The sequence below is a fragment of the Lygodium microphyllum genome, chromosome 11 (assembly GCF_053477565.2).
Source record: "Lygodium microphyllum isolate KBCC chromosome 11, Lygodium_microphyllum_v1.1.10, whole genome shotgun sequence".
NCBI classification, from domain to species: Eukaryota; Viridiplantae; Streptophyta; class Polypodiopsida; order Schizaeales; family Lygodiaceae; genus Lygodium; species Lygodium microphyllum.
In genome coordinates, this window is record NC_141145.1 from 76,551,830 (window position 1) to 76,577,793 (window position 25,964).

The window sequence follows — 25,964 nt, forward strand, 5'->3', positions numbered from 1 at the left end:
CTTCGATCTTCTTATAGAAGTCATTATGAGAAGTTTTGGATGTGGAAGGCTCCATACTTGTGGCATTTAGTTGTACAGTTGCAGTGGCCAAGGTAGGGTCATAAGACTGATGATGATGATGGTGACGATGATGATGGGCATTCATATGAGCTCTGAGTATTGAAGTGGGTGATGTTTTTGACCTGTGAGGATTAATGAGGATGAATTCTTCTTCTATGACACTTTCTCCCCGTCTTCGTCTGAAGAAGTAATGGCATATGCTCTGCTTTGCTCAAAATAAGCATGATCATGGAAATACCATGCAAGTAATTCCGTCGGAGAGAGATGTGGTGGATTCTGTTCTATACTTTCTCCTAAAATTCTAGAATCCGATCTTTTGTGAAGATGGTGGGTAAGCTCATCATTATCCCTTTCCTTTGGATCAATGTGTAAGGGCATTTGATCTAAAACTCTGTTTTCTTCCCTTGGCCTTTGAAGCTTTTAGAGATCAAGATCCATCTAGTCAAAAGCGGTTTTGTAGTCAGTGTGTCTGACCAATCAGAAAACATGAGCTCAAGATATTCGACTAATTTAGTTGTTGTAGAGCCTGGTTGAATAGGTTTCTGAAACAGTCATGGAGGTGTATTTGATGTATTTGATGTTGATGGTGATGAGTTGGTTGTTGAAGAAAGTAGACTAGAGTACATGTCCTGTATGCTAGCAAATGAGGGAATTCTCGATGAGTACTCTTTTGAGTTGAATGATGCTTCTAATATTGAGATGATGTTTTTGGATAGTTTGGGAAGTGATGTTGACGATGAGCTTGTTGTATGCCAAGAGCTCATGCATTGTTGATCTTCATGGGGAATCTAATTAGTTAATTTCACATGGAGGAGCAAACAAAGACATGTTTCGATATATTTTGCAATGGATGGGTAATAATGTATACCTATGCTTGGGAATTTTTTATTATTAAGGTTCAAACAAACTATTGCAATTTAAAAAAGTGGCATCGAGCCTAGAAGAATAACATAAACGTACGCAATTGTACTAAAAGCATTGTTTAAAAAGCTAATGATTTTAGCTTTAGAGAAAGCAAATGCGTTTAAATTCATCTATGTCTCATCCACATCTACATCATCCATAAAGGCCGTAGCATGATTATCAACGGTCCTGATACTAGCAAAACTCGCACCACGATTCGTTGCAGAGTAATGCAAAATCACGACTCGCCACCTCAAAACTCGTTGGAAGATAAGGTACTAGGTTTGATTCTGTGGTCCGATTGAGACGATCGGATGAGCGAGCGTACGATCAAACGAGATAGTGTCTGATTCTCAAAATCGGATAAAAGTGGTGTGTCCGATTGTCACAATCGGATGGGTCGAGAGCGTTCGATCAGACGCGGTTGTGTGTCTGATTCTAGAGTTGGTCCGTTGGAGCTAGTCCGCCGATTTGGAGCTAGTTTGATTTTCAAAATCGGACGGGTACAATCTAAGGAAACGAGCTTGTCCGAGTCCGATTCCGAGAATTGGAGTGGTCATTGGGTCCAATTCTAGGAATTGGACACTGTGAAAAGCATCTAATTCCATCGGTTGAAGTACGTGTTAATCACATTTTTTCCAAAAATCTTCACTTAAATATTGCTAGCACCTACCGAGACTTTTAGAAATCAAAGAGGAGTGTAGGCCAGGGGCACCCTATACCTGAAACTCTTTGAAAGCTTCGACACGCTCCGATCGATTCGATGTAGTCTTGTGCCTTGCAAGCTCTCTCTCTGTCTCCCTCTCACACACATACAAAGCCAAGACTACAAATGAGGTTTTCCATGGTCACGCAGGACCTTAAACCCTTGCTGACCAGCACCTCAGCCTTCCCAATCACTCCACCCATGACTTTGAGATATCTGAGCCCTCTCTTTTTCCCATTTTGCCTTGTTGTTGCCCTATGCAGGACTGTTTTACAACAGTGAACTGTAAGCTTCCCACTCTAATTTCTCCTTCCTATCCTACTCTAAATGCGACAAAAATCAAAAGCAAAGTACTGAATCTACTTCTCCTACTCAACTAATCATCAAAAACCAAAAATACTTACTTGTAGCATGGATTAAAATCCAAAACCTCCTATCTATCTCAAGCTCTAGTTCATGGATGAAACCCTTACTTCGATGCTCTATTTGAAGTGCGCAAGTGCTTGAATCCGTTGGTCCCGGCAACGGAACCAAAATGTAGAGGCAAATTTGCCAAGACCCACGGACTGCTTATTGTTCAAGCATTTCAAGCGAGCACTAATGGCTAGCTCTCACAAAGCCGATGTGCTATGCCTCTCTACGAGTGTAGTGAGCTTACCTTTATGCCCGATTGAGTTGCTTCCTCTCTCAAGCACTCCAATAGCTCCACGATTCGTAATGCATGCTCAAGCATCCTCTAAGCTCCATCCTCCATAGCCACGCACGAGATGAGAGAAGAGAAGAGAAGAATAAGAAGAGAGGAGATGGTGGAGGGCTTTACCTCCAAGATCTCTCACCCTCACACACTCACTCCCTCACCCTCTCACACTCCCTCTCTCAAGCACTCACAAGCGAGCAAGGGAAGAGAATAAGAGAAGAAGAAGAAGAATCCACTTTGCCACACACAAAAGAATGAGCTCTCATCCACTTTTTGAACTTTATATACAAAACCCTAAATCCCTTTTGGGTGGTCATCCCCTTATCCTCATTTTTTTACATGGTCGTCGTGGGCTAGGCCCTTTTTCCTATTGTCCTCCTGTCTTCCTAGCTTCCTTCCTACCGCCCATCTACCTTTACAATTTGCACAGGTGAGAGCCCAGTGCTCTTTTCCAAAAGTATTGACTTGGGTTTTTTCTTGTGCGCCTCTCTCCTAAATTTAGGACTTTTTTACACTTCTTGTATTTCCCAATTTTTCTTGGTGTGCCTTCGTCTTTCGTTCCACTTTTGCCTTAGTCTTATCTTCTGCTTTAGATTCTCTAGATTTTCCACCTTGTTCGTCTAAAGGTTAACATTAACAAGCCCAAGTTTATCATTTCAAATTTAGAGCTCAAAGCCTTTCAAGTTTGATGGATCATATCTTCATATTCACCTGTAATAAGAAGGTCATCCACATATATGACAATCACTATAGACTTTTTATTACCCCTGTAAACATACAAGTTAGCATTTGAGACACATCTTTTGAAATTCAAACCTAGAAAGCTTAAATTTCAAACAAATTGATACAAAGATGGCTCTATCCACCCATGCGCTTTCACTATGAAGCTGATGGTGATGCAGACAAATGATAGGCAAAGAGCTTAAGGGTAGCTGGAAGAACTCTGATTGGGTGAAAGGCAAATTAACAATGGCTCTATCCACCTATGCACTTTCACTGTGAAGCTTAGATGGCGATCCTCCAGACAAATGATAAGCAAAGAGCTTTAAGGGTAGCAGGAAGAACTCTGACTAGGTGAAAGGTAGATTAACTATGGCTTTAGAGGAGTCTTCCTTTTACATCCCAAGAAGTTTGTCAGATGTATATGTCCAACCATATCATGAACCTTTCTTAGTCGTCCAGGGAATATTCCCTTTACCATCGGCCAGGGGGTGTTGCCTTGGATCCTCATCAAGGGGGGCTGCTGGTCCCCCCTAAGATCTCCTACGGTCACTTCCGTGGCCCTTGGACCCTAAAATAGGGGCCCTTGATAACTTTCACACCCACAACTCGATGCATTATGCCTCAAGTTGCTACCATCATAACTACTCTATCTAACCCAAAGGCTAGATCCACAAGTGTCACCTTTTTGCCATCTGATCACATTGACCTCAAGCTCAGTAGTGGGGGCCCTTGTACCTCTCCTTCCCGAGAGGTCACCCATCTGATCACATTGACCTCAAGCTCGATAGTGGGGGCCCTTGTACCTCCCCTTCCCGAGAGGTCACCCATCCCAGTATTGTTCACACCAATGTGTGCTTAACCAAAATTTTTCATAATTGGGCTAGCCATCTAGCCCCCAAAACCTGAAGGGGATGGATGATCTTTGATTTATCCAGTTATGGAAATTTTCCTGCATTTGGGCTAGGATTCAAACCTAGTCTCAACACATCGCCATTGCGCCGATAGTGAGCTAGTTTTCTCTAGCAAGTTCCAACAATCCATACATAAGCCTAATCAAATGTGTGTGTGTGTGTGTGTGTGTGTGTGTGTGTGTGTGTGTGTGTGTGTGTGTGTGTGTGTGTGTGAGAGTGAGTGAGTGAGAGAGTGAGAGAGAGAGAGAGGGAAAGGGAGGAATGAATATGTAAATGTATGTGTATGAGCATATGGTTTCACTCATGCATGCACAACTAACGCATTAGTACATCAAAATGTAATTATAAAATATGTGCAAACAAGCTATCTTATTAGTGGGATAAAGCAATTAATGGGAGGGGAATGCTAATGTGTTGTTGGAGGGGGGAAGAGAGAAAGAACATGATTTTGAACCCTTGACATTAGAGAGAGAGAGAGAGAGAGAGAGAGAGAGAGAGGAATGTGAATCTATGTCTATATGCAGTGTCGCTTATGTATGCACAATTGAACTACTAACATAATGATAATATTATAAATAATGCACACATAAGCTTTGTTTTGGTGGGATAAAGCAATTAAGGAGAGAGAACTACTAATGCAGTGTTGGGGGGAGACACACACACACACACACATAGAGAGAGAGAGAGAGAGAGAGAGAGAGAGAGAGAGAGAGAGAGAGAGGGGGGGGGGGGGGAGCAAACATGCAATCTTATTAGTGAGAAAAAGTAATCAAAGTAAGAGAATATATATATAGGGATTTTGAACCCTCAACACATGCAAGAGTGAGAGAGAAGAGAAAATGTAAATGTATATGTGAGTGTGATATAGCTTGCATATGCACAATTGAACCACTAACATCATGATAATTTTATAAAAAATGAGCATGTAAGCTCAATTTTGTGAGATAAAGAATTTGAGGAGAGAGAACTACTTATGCATTGTTAGAGAGAGAGAGAGAGGAGTGAGCAAGAGAGAGGGGGGGAGTGTTATGGGGGGGGGGAGGGAGATGTGTGTCATGGATCCCCAACATGTGTGTGTGTGTGTGTGTGGGAGAAATGGTGAGTGAGAGAGTTGGAGAGAGAGAGAGAGAGAGAGAGAGAGAGAGAGAGAGAGATGTTATTGAGGAGAGAGATGTTAATGGTTGGTTCCCAACATGAGAGAGTGTGTGTGTGCATGTGTGTGTGTGTGTGTGTGTGTGTGTGTGTGTGTGTGTGTGTGTGTGTGTGTGTGTGTGTGTGTGTGTGAAAGAAAGGAGAATTGGTACTTGAGGTCGTTAAAAGACGAGAGAAAGAGACTAAGTGTTGGTGGTGATGTTGGTTGTGGTACTAATGAGGAGGGGGAGAATAAGATGTGGCGATGGTGATAGAGGTGGTGGTAGTGGTGAAGGTGGAGTTGTAGTGGTGGAGTAACATTGGTCCCATAAGAAAAAGAAGACCAAGTGGATTATATGGAATAAAAATTTGAGGTCATCAAAAAAACTATCTTCTCACATGAAGTCCATATATCTCAAACCTTATAATATTTGCATCTTTGAAGTAATGATAAAAACTTTGTACTCTCTCAATCTTGTAGGATTGTTAGATGAGTGAAACTTCTAGATCTTGATGTACTCAGAATAAAAAATAGGATGATAAGGTCAAATTTGAGACTTGAGTAACAAAACAATCTAGTAGTTATGGGCCCATTGGTGTCACTACCTTAGCAATCAGGTCTTGGAGTTGATAGATGTTCCTAACATTACAAACTCAAGAACTTTGATAAAATATTTTTTGCTTGTAATGAGCAGTATTATCATTTCATTTTTAAAAGAAAGGTTATTAGATATTGATTAAATTTTTGTTATGTATGACGTAGCAAGCATTGGAAACTTTTTTCAATGGATCTCTATGAGAAAAGATATTATTTCTCAACTCACTAGCAAATGAGCATATTGAAATAAGTATGTATAAAGTTTTTGACTGCTTTATCATATAATTGTCATTGATTTTATGAATAAATATGCCGAAAGAAAAACATGACCAATATATTACTTTGCAATGCAATTCTATGAGAAGAATGTTGAATGTTTTGGCTATAAAGGATGAAGTGTCTTACCTTGATGTATAAGTATGTAGTCATCAAAATAAAATTTAAACCTTTACCTATATCCACATTGAAAAGCAAACAAGTCTAGCTTTGAGACTGTACACTATCACTTGACTTATTGTGGGTTCGTCAACAAAATAATGGCTATTGATGTGGTTAGAGAGCATTATGCAATGCAAGATAAGGTTAAGTCACTTCTACACTCAAAACCAAAAAGAGTTGTACAATGCCTTCAAAATCCTATGGTAAGCAATACCATATTATAGTCATAAGCAAAGATATTCTATTAAGTTTCCTTAACATAATAACGGCATACATGATGTTGTGACAATTTAAATAACATATGCAAACAACTTGAGTATGATTACAAAAATGTTAGGTTGGGCAGGGCTCACAAAAGAGTTAAGCTAGCATAAGAAGACCATGTGCAAAGTCTTGCCAAAGATGAGTCTTCAATCTTGAAATACTCACACCAAGGCCACAAAAAAAATCTACAATTATACATTATTAGTGACTATGACATAGCATTTATCTTCATGTGCATCTTGATTATTTCTAAATATATCAAATTGGACCAACATTTAATCAATCATTCATAAGATTTCATTGTCCATACTCAAACTTCATTCTGAGTCAATACTTTAAAGTGTACCATGTTTTGAGAGGACTTGACAAATTTTCATTATATGAAAGCATTTTAAAGTTTATTACTCGTCCATGTTGTATATTCTCTTATTAAAGTCTCAAAGTGTTCCCTATTCTAAGGGACTTGACATGAATTAACTCAAACTACACCCAATTCTAAGCATGTAACTTGACAGGAGTACAAGTAATGTTAAACTAATTTCCATGATACGGAAGTAGAAAATGATATTAAAGTGCATCCCAAAAGATTTTAAATAGGTCAATTCGAACCAACTTGTGGCTTCAAACTAGTTTGATATCAAATGTACACTCTGGTATAATAAGGGTAGTTGACTTAAATTGACTCCTTACATTAAAGCTCTTGGTAGATTAATGGATCTAGAGTCTTTCTTAGTGTATTGGGTTGAAAGCACGTCTTGCCTTTTTAGACATCAAAGTACTGAATAGGTTCATAATCCTAAAGTGCATCATATAGTGTTGAGAAGAGACAATATTGAGATGGTGCATCCTGCGTCAATGTGGAGGAAAGTTAGCTAAGTTATAAATGACTTTGTATTAGCTCGTGTTTTTTCACTGCAATGATCTATGTATTATATGTATAAATTCTTACATGAAGAGATTCAACTCAGCTTGGTGCTTAACCATAAAATTATCAATCTTTTAGTAGGACAAGGTTGCAAGAATAGAAAATGAACTATATCTTACATAAAGTCAATGAATGATCTTAAAATTTTCAAAGATTCTTCAACCTAAACACACAAGGTGCTTGTCCATATGGCCAAGTTAAGGCCACAAAGTTTTACAAAGTAGTAATTTAAAGGGGTCATAAATGCTAAGATATGGACACTAAGGCTCCACTAAGCTCACTACTTACTAACCACAAAACTCTCAATCATTTATCCTGACGAGGTTTGGAAGAACAAAATATGAACCAAATTTAGCTAAAAGTCAATGAATGATCCTAACAATTAAAATCTTCAACTTGATGTGATCCGCTTGGTCTTGCAAAAAATATCCTAACATTAAAAATTTGTCCATACTAAGGATAAGATCTTTCCCACTTTATATAAAACACTATTCATAGGTTTGGGATTTAAGGATGCCTCCATAAGTTGGGTAGCCTTTCCACTTGTTAGACCCTCGAAAGGTTCCTTTTAACTCATGCATACACTTTACAATAATTGGGTCTCTCTACCTAAAAGTGAATAGACAACTTGTGCCTACAATCTCATATGGCTATGGATCTTCCTATATCTATCCTAATATATTTTACAATTTGGATGGAAGCGATCTCGGATCTCAAATTAATATTACAAAAAAATGAGTGTAACCATGAAAATTGCACTTCTTTGCCATGCAATTAACATTACTCCCCTCCTGTATGAGTGCTAGCCTCATGCCACTTCTTGCTGTAGGTATCATGCTTCATTTTACACCAAAGATGTGGAATGCTTGGGATGTCTAGATGTTGTCCTTGGATGAGTGGTGGCATTTATTGATGAGGGTTGTTGCTTATTACTTGGTGGTTGGTGTTGAAAGTGATCCTAGGGGACAAGACTATTGAAGAGATTATCATTGTTATGTGACCCTTGATTGTTAGTCCCTTTTGTTTGGATCAAAGCTTACATGGGCATGATTGTAGGTTGTAGAAGGTGAAAGAATCATTGTTGATGGATAGGTGATGGTGCAAGAGTCTTCACTATGCACTCTCTCCACAAGGAGACCTACAAAAATCTTCCCCATAGGGAAACTTGCAATAGAGAACCTCTTGTGCATCACATCTGTAGTAGGCAAAGTTCTAGTCTTTTGTTTAGTACACGAGACATATTTTGTTGTTTTGGGAGATGGGGTCAAATCCCAAGCATACTTAAACTGTTGTCCCATACCTGAGGATCGAGTCCGTGTATAGGTTGTTGTACAAGTACTTATGTGAGTGCACATGTGCAATTAGGTAACTACTTAATTAGAAGATAGCTCCATTGGTTCTTTGTGATGAGTTGGTCAATGAAGCAAGGGACTTAGGAGGTTGGAAGAATCATTGTTGTCAAGGGAAGACTTCTCGAAGAAGATTACAAGGAAATGCCATTCCTTAGTGTAGGGAAGGGACTTCAATGATCACCCATATGAGTGAAGTTGTGAGGATTAGTTTCTTTTTATTTACCTTTCTCTCATTACTTCCATCGTTGTTTTATATAGCACTAAGTTGAATGGTTAGTAAAAAGAGGTAGAGAGAGAAGATGCAAGCAACTCAACGATACATGTTTAACCATAAGTGATTCAAGCTCCCCAGGCTACAATTAGCCCTTAGTCTAGGAGACTAATGAGCAATCCCACATCTTTTGATGTATCTACTAGTATTGCAGGTAAAGACAAAGGAAAGAAGAAAGTGTCAAATGGTAATGATGCACATGCTAGTCATTTGGGGTTTAATTGAGATTCTAGTGGTTTAGCAAGTTTGGATGATGAGCTTGGTATTCCTTCAGTCAGGACACCAAGTGTACAAAGACAACATGGTAATGTAAAGGCTTCACTGTGATCCAATCATACACACATCTAGCAAGGTTAGATACCACCATGTTAAAAGATTTGGTTTTCAAGGTTACGAAGCTCACCGTTATACTTATATGGTAGGTGTATCTACTAGTATTGCAAGTAAAGCCAAAGGGAAAAATGTTTTAGTTCCTTATTTTTAAGTATCTAAATGCAAAGAATGGCACCTAACTCATTGAAAGAATCTTAAAACCATCCACTCAATGCATGAGATACTCTCGGGATTGTCTCATAAAAGAGTTCTTCACCCAAGAAAGATGCACTCCCTAAGAGACTCACCCAAAAGCTAGAAAAGTGTACAGTTGGGATTCTCTATATATAGTGGATTTTCTAAGGTTTTAAGCCCATTGAATTCCTCCATACCCCAACGGGTTCGATGAGCTAACAAAAAACCTTGCAAGCCCATTAGGATACATAAAAATCCCTCTAGGCTAACCACATCATAGTAAGTTTCACCTAATTGATGTTATTTTTAACGTTATTAATAGAAAATCATAGAGTTAGTGACATGTTATTATTACAAGATCATAAAAATGTAATCATGCCATTGAGATCTCTAGCTATGATTCATTGGTCCTCATTCAAGCTACCAAATTGAAGGTTTTTTTTTCAACACATTATTGCAAAAGTTAGCTTTAGATCTAAGAGTGGATGAATAAGCATTGAAAACACAATAGAATTGTACTATATTAAGTGCCAACTCCATGGCCTTGTAAAGAATGACAAAGACCTTGAAATGTAGCCAATATTATAAAATTGGCTAAGAGATAATAATTTCCATGGAACTAGTAACTCACATTGTGATGGAGCAAACACAAATACAAGGCATTGGATAGTGGTCAACAACTCAACATTTTTATTGACATCTAGATATGTAATCACTAATTATAGAGCAAGGGAGCTCCAATCACCCAAAAAGCTCTTCTACACACACAAATACCACACTTTCTCAAAGACTTGTATATATAATTCTCTCGAGAGTGATTAAAAAAACAAACCTATGAATAGTTATTCTACTAAATCCTTCAGCATTCCAAAGCCATGCATGAGACCATGATTCACATCTAGAGATGAGAGGTTGCCACATATCCAAACACATATAAGTACAACGTGGAAAAAGAAACTTTTTTGCTTCTCTTAATGAAATCCTTTAATTACGATTATCCCTCTTTCAAAGATTGTTACTAATGTCATATTCCTTATTTCCATACTAATGTGGATATATTTTTTGGTGCTATGTACAAATAAGAAAGACCTACAAAGGAAAAGATAAATCTAAACAAGGTATGCACAAGAAATATAGTGGTTGGTATTTGTTATTTTACTACAACATGAAGCACTTTGCAAGTTGCTCTTTCAATTGTATATCAACAATCCCAAGTACTTGACAATGCACCAAATGAGGACAACAAACAATATTGGATAGCAACCATCAATATATACGAAAGGCTTAAATGACTAAGCACTAAAGATTCATGGTAATGTGCAAGGGCATACTTTCAAACAGTCAACAAGTCAACAGAGAGAACGATATAAAATTGCAAGCCATACAATTCTTTCTTGAAGCTTTGAAACTTCTATTGAATAGTAAACGAGTACAAATCACATGAGCTCAATGCACATACATGACTCGTGAAAGAGATACTTGACAAGTTGGACATCAAGCATGAATATACGAAACGTCTCCCATAAACGGATGATTGCCACAACGGTTTGGCTAGCCACAAATGCCCAAAATTCAAGGGTATCTCCACATACACATTTAAGTTAGTTCACTATGGATACAAACTCCCCCTAGGGCCAATGTAAGATGTGCACAAAGTAATTGAGGACACATTGAAATGAAGTCATGGAAAACAACCACCACACACATGATCATCAATCCTCGCCATTGAATAGATTATTTTCATATTTAATGGGGAGATCTACAATATAAACTATTGAGAGTCGAATAATTCATTGACTAGCACCATAAGAAAAATGTGTAAGTGATCAAATACACTTCTTTATTAAACTTCAATATCTTTAACACAAATAAACAATTATTCTATCAACAATAATAATATTCACAAAAGTTCAATTAGAGTCACCCCATGAGAAACTCCCTTGCCACTAGCACCACACTATTTACCTTAGCCATTAAAAATACTACTCCCTCCACAAGTATAGCTTTAATGGCCAACACTAGCCCCAAACAACATGCAAGAGTGAGTTGCAAAGTGGCAACAAAGGGATTGAGAACAAATACTTCATCTACAACACACCATGTAATAGGAATTGCAAATGTATATAGAGCGGAGTCCAAACATTGAAAGAAGAGTAGAACAACACAAACAATGATGCATCCAAAAGATGAAGAAATATATTGAAACCTTCCAGACCTTTAAGGATAATTTTGGGGTCAAGATAGAAGCAACAGAAGATAGCATACATAAGGCGAGAACCTTATAGCAAACAAAGATCCCTGCTTGTGTCAAAATTAACTCCTTTTGAAGCAAATAAACTTGATTGTTTAAAGTTGAAGTACCATCCATACCCCTCATGAGAAACCCATGGATATATGATGCACCTAAACTATTGCACGTTTTGTTGAGGAGTCTATTCTAACTATTATTTTACTTGTATGTTCAAGAGGCCCTGAACCTCTAGAGGGCCTCTTGAACCTAGAGCCTAACCCAAACTACTTTTATTTTCAATTTCAAATTTCAAATACTCTTACTCTCTCTTCTAACATGCCCAGATCTCTCTCTCTCTCTCTCTCTCTCTCTCTCTCTCTCTCTCTCTCTCTCTCTCTCTCTCTCTCTCTCTCTCTCTCTCTCTCTCTCTCTCTCTCTCTCTTTGTGTGCCTCCCTCCCTCCCTCCCTCCCTCTCTCATTGAGATGGGCAGGGGGTAGCACGCAAGGGTGCGACACAATAGGCTCACTGCCATCTCTCCCTCTCCCTCTCTCTCCCTCCACACACACACACACACAGAGTCTCTCTCTCTCTCTCTCTCTCTCTCTCTCTCTCTCTCTCTCTCTCTCTCTCTCTCTCCCCCCTAGCAAAGCAAGTAGGGGTAGCATGCATGGGTGCTAACATAGGAGGCCTCTCTCTCTCTCTCTCTCTCTCTCTCTCTCTCTCTCTCTCTCTCTCTCTCTCTCTCTCTCTCTCTCTCTCTCTCTCTTCTCTCTCTCTCCCCTCGGCAAAGCAAGTAGGGGTAGCATGCATGGGCGCTAACATAGGAGGCCTCCCTCCCTCTCCCTCTCTCTCTCATACACACTCTCTTTTTGTAATAAAGCGGCATAGGCCAATGAGCATAGGGATGGGAGGACTCTCTCTCTCTCTCGGTTGTGCGGTAGCCCATGGTAGCATTTGCAGCAATAGAGCAAGATGGTGGTATGCAATGTTTGTTGAGGCGGGCGATGACATGTGCGACAGTGCATAATGGCTTTTAATATGGATATTAGGTGGGATAGTGGGTGGCGGCAGGCAAGACTAGTTGGGACAATGGATGGCATGGCAAGCAAGACTATAGGTGGCGAAGGTGGGGACACCAAGGTGGAAGTAGGGTCATAGGAACCACTTGGTAGGCAACACACAAAGGGGGGAGAGAGAGAGAGAGAGAGAGAGAGAGAGAGAGAGAGAGAGAGAGAGAGAGAGAGAGAGAGAGAGAGAGAGAGAGAGAGAGAGAGAGATATTAACATCTACAAAAGGCTAATGTGGCCTATGAGACATTTATATCCAATGCCATCTCATCACAATAAAGTTGAAGTAAAGTTACATGAAATAAATGTATCCTAAATGAGGCTAAGATCTATTTAAATAAAAATGGTTCTAAAACTGAAGACATATATATATATATCTAGCTAGAGTGGTCCCTACCTAGGCCTCATGATCAACATAGAATCTCTATCTTGAAATGGTCCAAGACCATTATGCTAACGTGTTGAGGGGTGAGTTTCATGGGTCTCATAATGATGGCTCTAATCTGACTGTGACATGGGCCTCTCAGTCATCATTAGCTAGCTAGTCGGGATTGTCATGCTTTGTAAAGTGTAATGGCCCAGTCTAATGTGACTTCGCGGCATGATGTAGACATAGTCTGGATAGATGGGGCTAGATCTGCTAAGCTAGTAGTACCTGTGGAATAAGCCAGTAGTACCTGTGGAATCTAAGCTGTGAAAGAAGTCTATCACTACCCTTTGCCTTGGTCCCTTTGGGTGGGTTAGTCTCCTATCTTGTAACAATGATGTGTGATGCCTCTGGAGCTCTAGGAGGAAAATCCCTAAGTATCTCTAGTCCTCATACTTCATGACGCACTGAAGAGGACCAAAGCCTTTACGGAAGAGACATTGATATCTCCCTTTCATATCATAGTAGATTGTGCATCTACATATATAGCATTCCTCTGTCTTGGGCTCTCGATTTAGAGCTGACATATCCTATCCTTAGCTGTAATATCTATCCATCTACCTATCTCTAACCTTAGTTGGTGGGAGGAGGTGCGCATTTGTCCAATAACAGTTTGCATACAATGGAAGAGGTGTGTGTCTATATATTATGGTCAAAAAATAAGTCCATCCTCAAAGAGATGTAGAAAGTGATCTAGTAATGCTCCATCCTCAATCCTAGAGGGAGACCTGGCTAGATCCAAGTTCTCCTTATTTCCACTCTCAAAGTGTAAGCTTTAATGAGTGAATTCAGCTTAAGTTGTTGGGTAAGGGCGGGTAAATACAACAATATAGACTATAGTCAAATGGAGGGAGCTCCCATATCATATGTAGGAATGTAACTGCTCTAGAGAGTGCCTATACAACCATGGGTGTTAACCCTAGCTCCGCTCTTATGATGGGATGTGTTGTAGAGGCCTTAATCCTGATCATACATGATATCCTCATTATCAGTGGCCTCTCTATGTGATCCCAACCATCACAGTGTTCTCTCTTTGGGCTGGTGTGATTTATGAGCAAGGGCAGACATCTATGGTATAGGCTACAACCCCACATTTCAGCTTTGTATAGGAGGCTAAGGGGGGCCTAAGATGTCAAATAGCCATAATTTGGTGTGGGGTTCTTGAAATTGTGCATGAGCACATTGACTCCCCTAGGTGCTGCATAACCTCTTGCTAATTGGGCTTTAAGTGCCCCCCTCAGTGAAAATCTCGAGCCAAAAAAGGTGACTCCAAAGTATACATACTCCACAACATCTCTTCCAAATGTGAACTAATACATAGATTGGGTCACCCATGTTGTCGATGTATTAAAGACCATCACTTTGGTTTCTCCAAGGTTCACTATGTGAAGTCTCTATCCCTCGCTCATAGAAATTTCTAGGCACCCTTATGGATGGAAGAGTTGCATCCTCATGTAGGATTGTGAAATTGGTGTGCCTGTTGTGTTTCCGACAATAGTAAATTTTTTTGACACTCTAATGGCCCCTTTACCCTAGAGCCTAGTATAATTTAACTAGACTTGATTACAGGTGTCTTGTTAATTTACTTATTTTGGTAGAAAAAATAGCCAAAAAGAGGCATGACAACCACAATCTAGGCCTGGTATATTCCACCTATATTTCTTTGGAATTTTAGGTGGTTTTCCCAAAAAATAAAATAAAAATGACGCTTTGATTTGGTAAAAGGATGACTCTACCATCTATGATGTCCGTGAGAAAGTGCGGTGTCTACTCCACTACTCCCTCGCACACTCTCCGGACTAGACGGGCGAGACCTTCTCGTGTTTTCGCACGACGATGAACGTAGCCTCTCCGTCCTTGGTCGATCAGTGCAGCTCGTTACTCTCCCGAGTCCCCATGATTCCACAGTAAGCGATCAAGTGACAAGTATCCTCTCTCTCCCCCCCTCTCTCTCTCTCTCTCTCTCTCTCTCTCTCCATCCGTGCACGTTTCTCGAGGCTCCGCTGCTGGCTTTGAGACAATACGAGGAGCAGCTTTTGTTCTTCTGTGGAGATTCATTTTGCAGATCGCCATCTCGTTCTTTCTCAGACAGAGATCAACAGTTCGGGATTTGCTGTTGAAACAGCTCGTGGACCTTTGGTAAATCGACGAGCTGCTTCGGGCAAAATGAGAGTTATCATCGCCTCTTTCGATACTAAAGGCCAAATTTTACTTATGCTGAAATATGACCAGTCTTCTCCCTTCAGCAGGTCGATCATGTTGGAAAGGTTACTCGATCATGAGGGAACGGCTACTCCTTGAAAGCAGGTTGAGCGTTTTCATCTGTCTAACAGCTCTTCCCGTTTTGTCTTGGAAAATCTGACAACAGACATTGCGTCATTTTCCACACTTGTACTAGGACAATTCATCAACAGCGCAGATACTTGAAGGATAGATAGTATGAGTTCCTTGCTGGAATGTGAATGGGCTGCAGATTAATGTATCTCATAAGGCAGTGAGTTAGGCCTTTGATTTGCCCAGAGTGATACGGGAGTGGAAAGCATTCAGCTTTATTTCAAATATAATGGCATTCTGCTGGTTCAAACTGTGATTATCAGCTTCATTTCAGATACAGATTCATCTAAATCTAGACAGCTCCCAAATACCTCTCAGCAAATGAAGATCTATCTTGGTTATGCTGCTATCAGTCTCCCACATTTTGGCAGACACGCCAAGTGCATTTTAAAGCACTCAAGTGTTCAAGAAGCATATGTCACTGTCTTTCCAGACATGCAAATTGAAGATGGATTGTTGCATTTTGGAACCGCATTAGTCTGCAAGCTTTTTTGAAAGCATTTTCATAGATTTTGCTTGAAGTGGCATCAGCCTTTGAGAATGAAGACCATGGAGAAACTGAAAGATCTTCTAGAAGAAGCAAAAGGACGCACCATTCTTTGGGCCATGCTTGTGGCAGGCTTAGCTTATCTGTTATCATGTACGTTCCTGCTCTAGCTCTCTTCGTGTCATAGCCACATTTCTTCATGTCACTTAAGAGAAGATATACAAACAGCTAGGCTTTTCAATATGCAAGGTTATTGTTATATAAGCTATACTGTTTTTCATGTCTTCTTTCTGATGAAAGGAGTTAGAGTGGAAGTTTGATGCGAATTAATGCAGGAATGTGTTGTTTACAAGCAAGTGAACACAACCTATGAATTTGAGATGTATTTAGAGGGAGCTACTTTTTCTCAGAAAACTGTAATTAGGAGGCTTGCAAGTTGAACTTAATCCACTGCAGATCTTGAACTTGAGGGTTTAACCTTGTGTGTCAACGTCCTGGTTGCTACCAAAATTCAATGCTGAGGGGACCACTCTCTCCAATGAACTCATTGCCATTTGAGGGCACTTGCAACTTTGTAAGGTTTGCAATACTTGTACTTGTAGTTAAACATATATTCTCCTCTCATAGTTGCCTCTCCTTATGACATGAATTAGTTCATAAGCTTGTTATTGATTCTTGGCCTCATTAGAATACTTCATTTTATGGCATGGACTTGTTGATTACAATGCTTTTCCCATAGGTTCTGATGTACCATATCAACCACCATTACATATCTTGATGTTGGCATACATGACATAATTTGCATCTTATTGGCACACATACATGATGGTGATGGATTGAACTTGCTTATGCACACATATGGGATGAGGTTTTGATTTGTTGGTCATAGTGTCTAAACTCTTAGAATATAGTTTCATTGCTTACAATGATAGTTTTCCCCTCAAACTTCAAGGTATAATACGTTAGACATCCACATGAGTGATGGAGCTTGACATCAGACTCCTTAGCAACCTCAATACCATCACCATGAGCTCAAAATCATCAAGAAACTTGATTGACCTTTTCCAGTGAGATATGGATAAGTGATGCTGTCGTGCCGCTACACGCACACTGTGTAAAAAAATCTAGAGTATGGCTTCCTTTTAGATTTAGAGAGCCAATGCCACTTTAGGTATTAGAAGCAGTTGCCTCTTCTTGTGAGCAATTGATTCTTCTTGGGAGATGTCTCCCTCCACTCTATGACTTGGTTTGAGCATTTGACCCCTTTGTTGCAATGCCAGCCGTCTTCATTTCTCCTAGTTGTTGTAAGTGGTAGCCAACTCCTTTATTTGCTCCAACGTATACAACATTCGTGCCTCCACGAGTATAGATTGAAGTGCCCAACCTATCCAAACTTGGACGACACAGGCTCGTTGTTGAAAAAGAAAAGTGGTACATGATTAAGAACTTCGTGACTGTGGTGAAGAATGTATTCACATCCTTGTTTGGTTTTGCTTGAAGGAGTTTTGCCCCTTACATTGCTGTAATCTGTAGTCTATTGTTTTGGTGGGAAACATTGGAAAATGATTGGTTTCATCTTAGGCCAAGTATTTACACATTGTGTTTGTAGGCATTTCTCCCATTAGAAGCTGCTTTGCTCACAAGACTCTTTTGAATATGAAGAGTTTTGAATTCCTCAGTTTGCCATACTGAGGGCACTGTCAACCTTCTTCAACCAAGCATAGACAATTGTGCCACCATGTTTGCCATTTAAATTTTGGGTCGTGAGTTGCTTGGTCATTGTTGCTTCTCCCTTCTTAGTAAGGGAAATTTGGAGCCCCCCCCAGTGAACTTGGAGGGCGCCTCTTGCTTTTGGCATTGAGTGGGAGACATCAATTGCTTTTGAAAGAAGAGGATAATTGTGAGATGGAAATCTAGAATGCTTGGGAAATCTCAGGATGCTTGCTAGAACATCTATCAAAATTTCCTTCCCTCCCCCTCCCCCTCCCCCTCCCCCTCCCCCTCTTTCCTCTGTAAAGAAATACTCTAGCAAAGATAAACACAAAGTGTATGATAAAACACAATGATACAGTAGAGCTCAAAGGTGAAGAGTAACTCAGAGAGAATGTAAATGAATGATGAAAACACACTATGCTAAGTGAATATAATGATCTTGAACATCTGTATCAGTGTGTGAACCATGGCAGAGATGAACTGACGAGTGTGATATACTTTGGACGGATCTCGAAATGCAGCAGGAAGATTTGGGATGAATAGCCAGCTGCTATAAATGGCAGAAGATAGCAAGGTGGCTTCCATTGACCAGAAAATGCAGGGCTGAAGCTGGAGATGACTGGTCTGAAGTAGAACACAGCACTCCCAAGGCAGTTGGCAGCTCTTGGGTGACATCACAGTTGTCAATTACGGAAGGTATGATATAGTACAGTATGATAAACTACGATATCAACTAATACCTTAATATTTTATAAGGTATTGTACAATAAACTACAAATGACAGAACACATGTTTAAAGTCAAAATAGCAATGCCATTCGAGTATATAGGATGAATACATGAGGTTATGAGCCAAAATTGACATATATTAGCGGCCATGTGTGGATCATGTACTATAACTTACAAGTTACATGGATAGGAGTTGATAAAAAAAAAGAGAAGCTGATAATGAGGCATCAGTATCATCATTATCATCAGTTCCATTAGCATTAGAGTGCTTATCAAGAGAGTTTGAAGATGACTTCTCGGAGGCAAATAGTGAGATACTCTCGTGCTTGGCCTCATTGATGAGATTACCATTACCATCAAATGATAGGTCCCTAGGCAATGACTCTCTAGCCAAGGGGTTGTCATCATGAGGTAACTAGAGCTACTAGAGTCTCACCTCACATATGTTTGCAAATCACTTGAACAATTGTTGCCACATATATGTCAGAAGTGGAGCAGTCAATGGAAGCGTAAACATATGCTGTAATAAACTACTGAAACACAAGACAAAAGAGAAAGGGAAAGAAAGAACACTTAAGAACACAATACAGATGAGAACTCAGATGTATGCTCAGGAAATGGAATCCATATACCAACATGAGACAGTCGCATACAACGAGTCACTGGCTGTGTGTGCAGTGACACTGGCTCCTCTCTCCATAGAGTCTCCACATGTGTAATAGCAGATGAGTCAGTGAGTGAGGAGGAGCCGGCTGAATATATAGGACAAAAATATGTCCTCAATATGATCAGGTTGACGAGCATTTAATGCTGGTCAGCCAGCAATAAATGCTCAATACGACCATAAAATGACACAAATAGAAATGCCTAAATATCCTGAATAATGTCCCTAGCCTTTGCATGCACAGACTCACACATGAGCTGACATATCTGCTAACACTCTCTCTTAGATCATGGGTGATTTGATACAATACAATGGTATAATGATAATGAATCATAAACCATACAACATAGAACCACAAACCATGGACACCCAAGTAGTGGGTGATCAAGCCACCACCAAGGTGCCCCGGAGAGAACCTGATGTCGAGGTTGATCATACCAGCTCTTGAAAATAGAGAAGATCATAGCATATCTCTATCTGTCCGAATGTCTCTGAGTAGCATACATGACCATCTTGTCAAAAACGCATTTGGAACATACGTGACCATGGATTCCCCGCCTTTGGCCAGACCGACAAAGTGTCCTCTCATGTGAGCTCAAGACTAGGAGCCAAGCCTGCTCTTTGTCAGATAAACAACCCATCATGAACGTAGATGTCAATTTGAGCTCTAGGATTTAAACCTGCCAGACTTCAATCGATGTGTTAGGGATGTCCCTCTTTGGATCATGTGTATCTGTATAAATGTATAGAGGAGGCATGGCTGCCCCATCTCACCACCCTCTCACACTTCCTCTCTGGCACTGGAGAGTCGTGAGGGATGCTGCCATCACTACCACTAGAAAGCAGCCGAGGAACGAGCCATCAAGCCCTTCCCGCGATCGGTAGAAGTTGATTCTTTCCGCACCTTGGACTTCTCCTTGACCGGAGGTTCAGAGTCCTAGTCTGAGGCAAATGAGGACTCATCGTTGGAGTCCACATCCCACTGCGTCTTCTTATCCTTTTTCTTCCCGAAAGCCGCTAACTCTTTGCAGTCCTTCTGTAAATGACCTTTCTTCCCACAGTGGTAACACTGGGTCTTCAACTTCTTCTTCTTTGAACCCCTCTGTGAAGCTGCAAGAGCCTCACTAGAACTTGATGAAAGCCTCCCCTGCAACCGCAATGATGCCTCATGCTCAAGTTGCATGGAGGTCATATGTGTAAAACTGACAGGAGTTGATGATGTTTGCGCCCTCAAAGCATTCACCACTCCATCGAACACTGGAGGGAGTTTGTAGAGGACGAGTCCAATTAGATGAGCCTCTGGAAGGGCAAATTCCATTTGCCGAAGCTGGTCTTGGATTTGGGTCACACGAAGTAGAAAAGATTGGATAGTATCTTTGGTCTTGAATGAAATTTGCTGGAGCCGTCCATAAAGAGTAACTGCCCTCATGGTGGAAGGTGTTGCGTACAACAACTGCAGCTAGAAGTTGTCTTGCAGGAGGTAATCGCCGGTAGGACTTCTTTGGAAATACACCGAAGCAAGGCCGAGTAAGCACGTGCGTCGTCCGAATCCCATGTAAGCACCGCTTCCTCATGGTTGTCTTCATCAAAATCAACTGGAACAGAAGGCTGTTGAGAATGTTCAATAGCTCCACAAACTACGTATCATAACCGCTTCTGTATAAACCATGTAAGATAATCAGATCCATGTAACTTATCATCAGTGGATGTGCACGGAGGAGCCATCTGTAGAGGATTTAGAAGAGAAGTAGAGAAAAGAAGGTATTTGGAGAGGGAACACAGCCAAATCACAAGCATAGATTGAAGAAAATGAGAGTTCACATGCAGTATTCACCAAAATGTGACCAAAACAAGAAGAAAACTGCAGCGGAAAGTCCAAAAATCAGCCTGAAACTATTTGAAACAGCAAAAACGGTCTGATAGTGTAGTTGCCCAGCCAGGAGGAGATGCAGAAACACCAAAACGCAGGCTGTGCTGACGTTAGCAAAAAACGCAAGAAAAACGGGTTGCCTAGTTGGAGTAGCAGTTGCCTGATCATCAATGGTCAGAATAGTCCTGAAATCAACAAAGAAAATACAACAGGAGCATAGAACCTGAAATCCAATACCATGTCAGAAGTGGAGCAATCAATGGAAGCGTAAACATATGTTGTAATAAACTGCTGAAACACAAGACAAAAGAGAAAGGGAAAGAAAGAACACTGAAGAACACAATACAAATGAGAACTCAGATGTATGCTTGGGAAATGGAATCCATATATCCAACACGAGATAGTTGCATACAATAGCGAGTCACTGGCTCCTCTCTCCATGGAGTCTCCACGTGTGATGGCAGATGAGTCACTAAGTGAGGAGGAGCCGAATATATAGGACAAAAACATGTCCTCAATATGATCAAGTTAGGCAGCAATAAATGCTCAATATGACCATAAAATGACACAAATATAAATGCCTAAATATCCTAAATAATGTCCCTAGCCTCTGCATGCACAGATTCACACATGAGCTGACATATTTGCTTGTAAGATTGTCAATACAAAAATGCTTTCTTATGGAATACAAAAATATTTGTACGACAAATGCATAGACTGATAAAGAAACACAATTAGGGTTAGGGTTAACACAGAGACAATGAACACATAAGATAATGAAATTTGAATAATGAATGAATAAGTACAATGCTCAATGTAGTAAACACATTGGAAGGTAAAAATTGACCCTTGAACTCGTGTCTCTAGGATTGGGGTAGAGAGTATGAGCAGAAGAGTGTGTTGTACTCCAGATGGATCTTGAGATGGAGCATGCAGCCTTCGAATGTGTTTAACGACAACAAATGCAGCCGGTGATGGCCGGATTAGTGAGATAGACGGACAATAGAGAGTGCTGAACCGCAAAATGCAAATATGCTGATGATGTGGCAACTGTACGGATGCAGTCTACAACAAAACGCAGATCAGGGCTGATGTGGCAGATCACAAAGGTGGAGGCTCCAGCAAAATGCAGCCTCCACAGTGTCGTGGGTAGCTTGGTGGTACTAGATCAAGTTTGATAGCAATAGAAGCATAGTTACCTAGAAGGGGAAGGGGAACGGGAACGGGACTCCTTGGAATGTGGGGCACGTCCAAGGTCAAGGAACAGGAATAGGGGGAACAACACATGTCTTAAATGCCCCAAATATGCCCTGCATGCCCCAAATTGGCCCAAATTGCCCCAATAGCCCCCCAATACTACAAATCGCCCAAATTGCCTTAAATGCCCCAATATTGCCCCAAATTGCTCTCAATGCCCCAAAAATACCCCAGATTCCCAAATGCCTTGAATGCCCCTTTAATTGCCCCAGTACCCCTCAATGCTCAAATTGACCCAAATGTCCCAAAATTGACTCGATTACCCCCATAGCTCCAAATTACCTTGAATTGCCCCATATGCCCCAATTACCCCAATTTCCCTTGAAATTAGACAATATAAATGGATGATTACCTTGGAATTGAGGATAGGGCTGAACTTTGATTGTGATTTGTAAGAGTTGATAGCGCATCAAATTTGAACTTTGCATGGACTCGTGATTGGCTTGTGGCTTGTCTTGACACTTTGAAACTTCAATGAGAGAGAGAGAGAGAGAGAGAGAGAGAGAGAGAGAGAGAGAGAGAGAGAGAGAGAGATTAGTGCATGGACATTAGGCAATGAAGATGGGTGAACATGTGATAGAAGGGGTGTGACACAAGTAAGAAGAAAAAATGTCAATTTTTGGTCAGTAGACCTGGAATGGCATTCCAAACAGGGAACGGCCTTGGGAACGACAGGGAATGTTCCCTAGTTGTTTCACCTCCTCAAAGGGTTTGGAATGCATTAGGCCATTTCTACAGGCCGGAATAGCTGTTCCCTGTTTCTACGAGTAGAAGGTGAGAAAACAATAAACGTAGGATGGACAACAATCTGTAGTAGTTGCTAGTTGGTAGATGGTTGATGACAGGTTCGAATCAGTCTTGAATAGCATTAGAAGGCTGGAAGATAAGTGCCAGGTGATAGTACATAAATGGATAGCTCCGACTGAGATATCCTCATGAATGGGGTGTGGAAAGCAAAGAGATGACACATGTAAACTACAAAAATGAGATTGAGGTTGAGTGTTGTACAACAGGTTAATTTATAGATGGCTAGGTCCTTCCAAAGTAGAGTTTGGCTTACACTGTAGAGACACTCTCTAGGAGTGTGTTTCTTTTAATGAAAGTTTTGGTAACTTTATCAATTTAGCTTATTTTGGGGCTGTTTTGAGTGGCATGCATTCTTAGCTCAACACCCCCTCTCAAGCCCAGTACTGAAACCAAAAAGAGATTGTACAAGTCCAAGCCCATATATTTTCCTTTTCCAGAAGGCATCCCACTCCAAAGTAGCCAGAGTATCAAGCAAAGGGTACATGTCGATTGCTTAGTTGCCCAGGAAGACTATAGAGGCGATGATAATCTTACCACCACGGGATCCCATGTAATCATTCTAGAGAGGCGAAGGCATTGGACAAAGGATGCTCGTCAGCTGCCTAGTAGCCTATTAGGACTTTCAAAGGCGGATGGAACCTTAAAGCACTTTGTTCTTTTTTTTTTGGGAAGGGATTTTGACCTTTGATTTGATTTAGCATTGAGTGTGAGGGTTTCAATCAATGTTCATCCTATTGAGTAATCTATGCCCCTAGTGAAGAATAAAGAGATGGTTGGACCCAACACATTACTAAATGGACAAGCTATCCTGACCATCATTGGATATTGGTGACAAATAAAGCTATTGGGGGTTATGCGGTGAAGCAAGAAAGATAGGTGTAAGTAAAGGAGATTGCCATGTGAGTTTTCACGAATATGGTAAATTTAGAGTCGACCATTGGTGACCGAATAGGGATAGATGCGCATAGATGCATGTTTATAGTGATAGAATGCCAATGCATGGGGTTATGCAAAAGGCAATACAAATCATCATGCTCATGCAAAATGCGATGCCATGGTGCGACTTGGACAGTGCCCTTGTGGTGCAGTGAAGCAAAAAATATAGGTGGAAGTTAGGGAGATTGCCCTAGGAGATTGCGATGTGGGTTGTTGCGAATATGGTTGATCCAAAGTTGACCATTTGCTGACTAAAAAGGGATAGATATGCACAAATGCATCTTTATAAGGATAGAATGCCAATGGATGGGGTTATGCAAAAGGCAATGCAAATCATCATGCTCTTGCAAAATGCTATGCAATGGTACCACTTGGACAGTGTCCTCACGAGGGAATTGTTCACTTTCCCAAGTGTCCTTTTACAATCATAGTCATCCAGAGGATGTAGATAATGTGCAAATAATAAATGTTTGTAAAGCAATAATGAGCCAGAAGAAAATGCTGCGTTGTTTCAATGTGGAAGAGAAAGCCAAAGGGAATCACCCTCTCCCCATCAATCTGAAGTAGTGGAGAATGTGCTCACGCGGATTTTGGGTAGCAAGTATTGAAGAACCGGTTGATTGATTGCTTTGGTCAATATGTCTGCATAATTGTTTGATATAGGTACAAAATCTAGGTAGATGGTGTCCAGTCCAACTTGCTCTTTGGTGATGTGCAAGTGGACACCAACGTGCCACATCTGTGGACGGATGATCAGGTTACTAGCTAGTGTGATGGCACTTAGGTTGTTACAGTAGAGGACAATCGGTAAAGCATATGGGAAGTGAAGAACTACCAGTAATCCCCTCATGTAGACAGCTTTTGCACTTTGCCTTGGCTGTGGAAGTAGCCACCTTCTCCTGCTTATGGCTTGATAAGAAATTGGAGCCGTGGCCAAAGAAAAGATGTAGCCTCCATGAGAATTTTAGGTGTTGGAATCTCGAGCCCAATCCGAATCAGTGTACCTCTACAAAAGCAAACCATGACCATACGTTAGACCATAAGAAAAAGTACACTGAACATATCCCAATACAAGCATGCAAGACATCCAATGTGATATTTTAGGTCCATTGAAAATTGAAATATTAACTGAGTAACAAGATAGAATATGCAAGGTTTAGCCTAGTGTGAATCTGTTGAGAAACCCTTCACTCGTAGTTTGCATTTTTGCGTTTTTGCGTTTTGCGTTTAGGGTTTATAGCCCCAAAAAGGGGCGCCACCCTAGACTGACTGTGCCTATTTATAGGCCACTCTCTCATTCATTCTTTAGGGCCGATCCTTCAGTTCGTCACTCCCACTCTCTTTGTCAGTCTTCTAACACTCTCTCTCGTCCATCATCTCTCTCTCTCCTCTCCTACCACCATCTCCACACTCTCTTGGAGCCAACCTTCATCTCTAGTTGGCTGTGTTTATGGTGGCAGTGTGCTTCTCTTCAGTTGGTGTCCACCCTCGATTGTTGGTGACAACATCGTCTGTGCTCCTACACCTTTTGTTTGGAGTCCACACTCTCTTGGTGTCAACATCCACCCCATCTGGCATCATCCTTCATCCTTTTGGCGGCTCCACCTTCTTGCATTTGGTTGCCAGGGAGGTTCCTCACCATCTGGCGTCCCTCTCCAGCAGGCATCACCTTCATCAGAGGCAATTGCACCTTGCATTTGGTTCCTAGTTGCTTCCCACCCTTCTGACGTCACTCTAGTAGCTGGCGTCACCTCATCAGGCTTGCGTTTGTAGACGGAGGCTTCATTGTCTGTCTCCCTGCACGTAGATACCGCTCTTCATCCGTGCGTTTGCAGATTCAGAGGCTCCTCACCCTTCGACGGCAGTCTCCTTGCTCCAGGCGACACTTCCTCATTCTGCGTTTGCAGACTCAGAGGCTTCTTTGGCAGTCTTCCTGCACTCTAGGGCTCCCTTGTGC

General features: G+C 40.9%; 1 protein-coding gene across 6 annotated transcripts in view; it reads left to right on the plus strand.

Annotated features, from left to right (window-relative positions):
- Positions 1–14,976: 14,976 nt before the first annotated feature.
- The window catches only part of LOC148028984 (uncharacterized), a 161,507-nt gene continuing 150,519 nt past the window's right edge, over positions 14,977–25,964 (plus strand). For 4 of the 6 annotated variants that reach the window (XR_015692358.1, XM_087687773.1, XM_087687774.1 and 1 more), the window contains exon 1: positions 14,977–16,185. Coding sequence is in view for 4 of the 6 variants with exons in the window: in XM_087687773.1 (XP_087543899.1) it covers positions 16,086–16,185 (100 nt within the window). In the remaining 2 variants the exon portion in view is untranslated. Of the gene's footprint in view, positions 16,186–16,488; positions 16,607–25,964 lie in introns of those variants that run through there. The other 2 variants (XM_087687772.1, XM_087687776.1) reach the window with 2 other exon arrangements.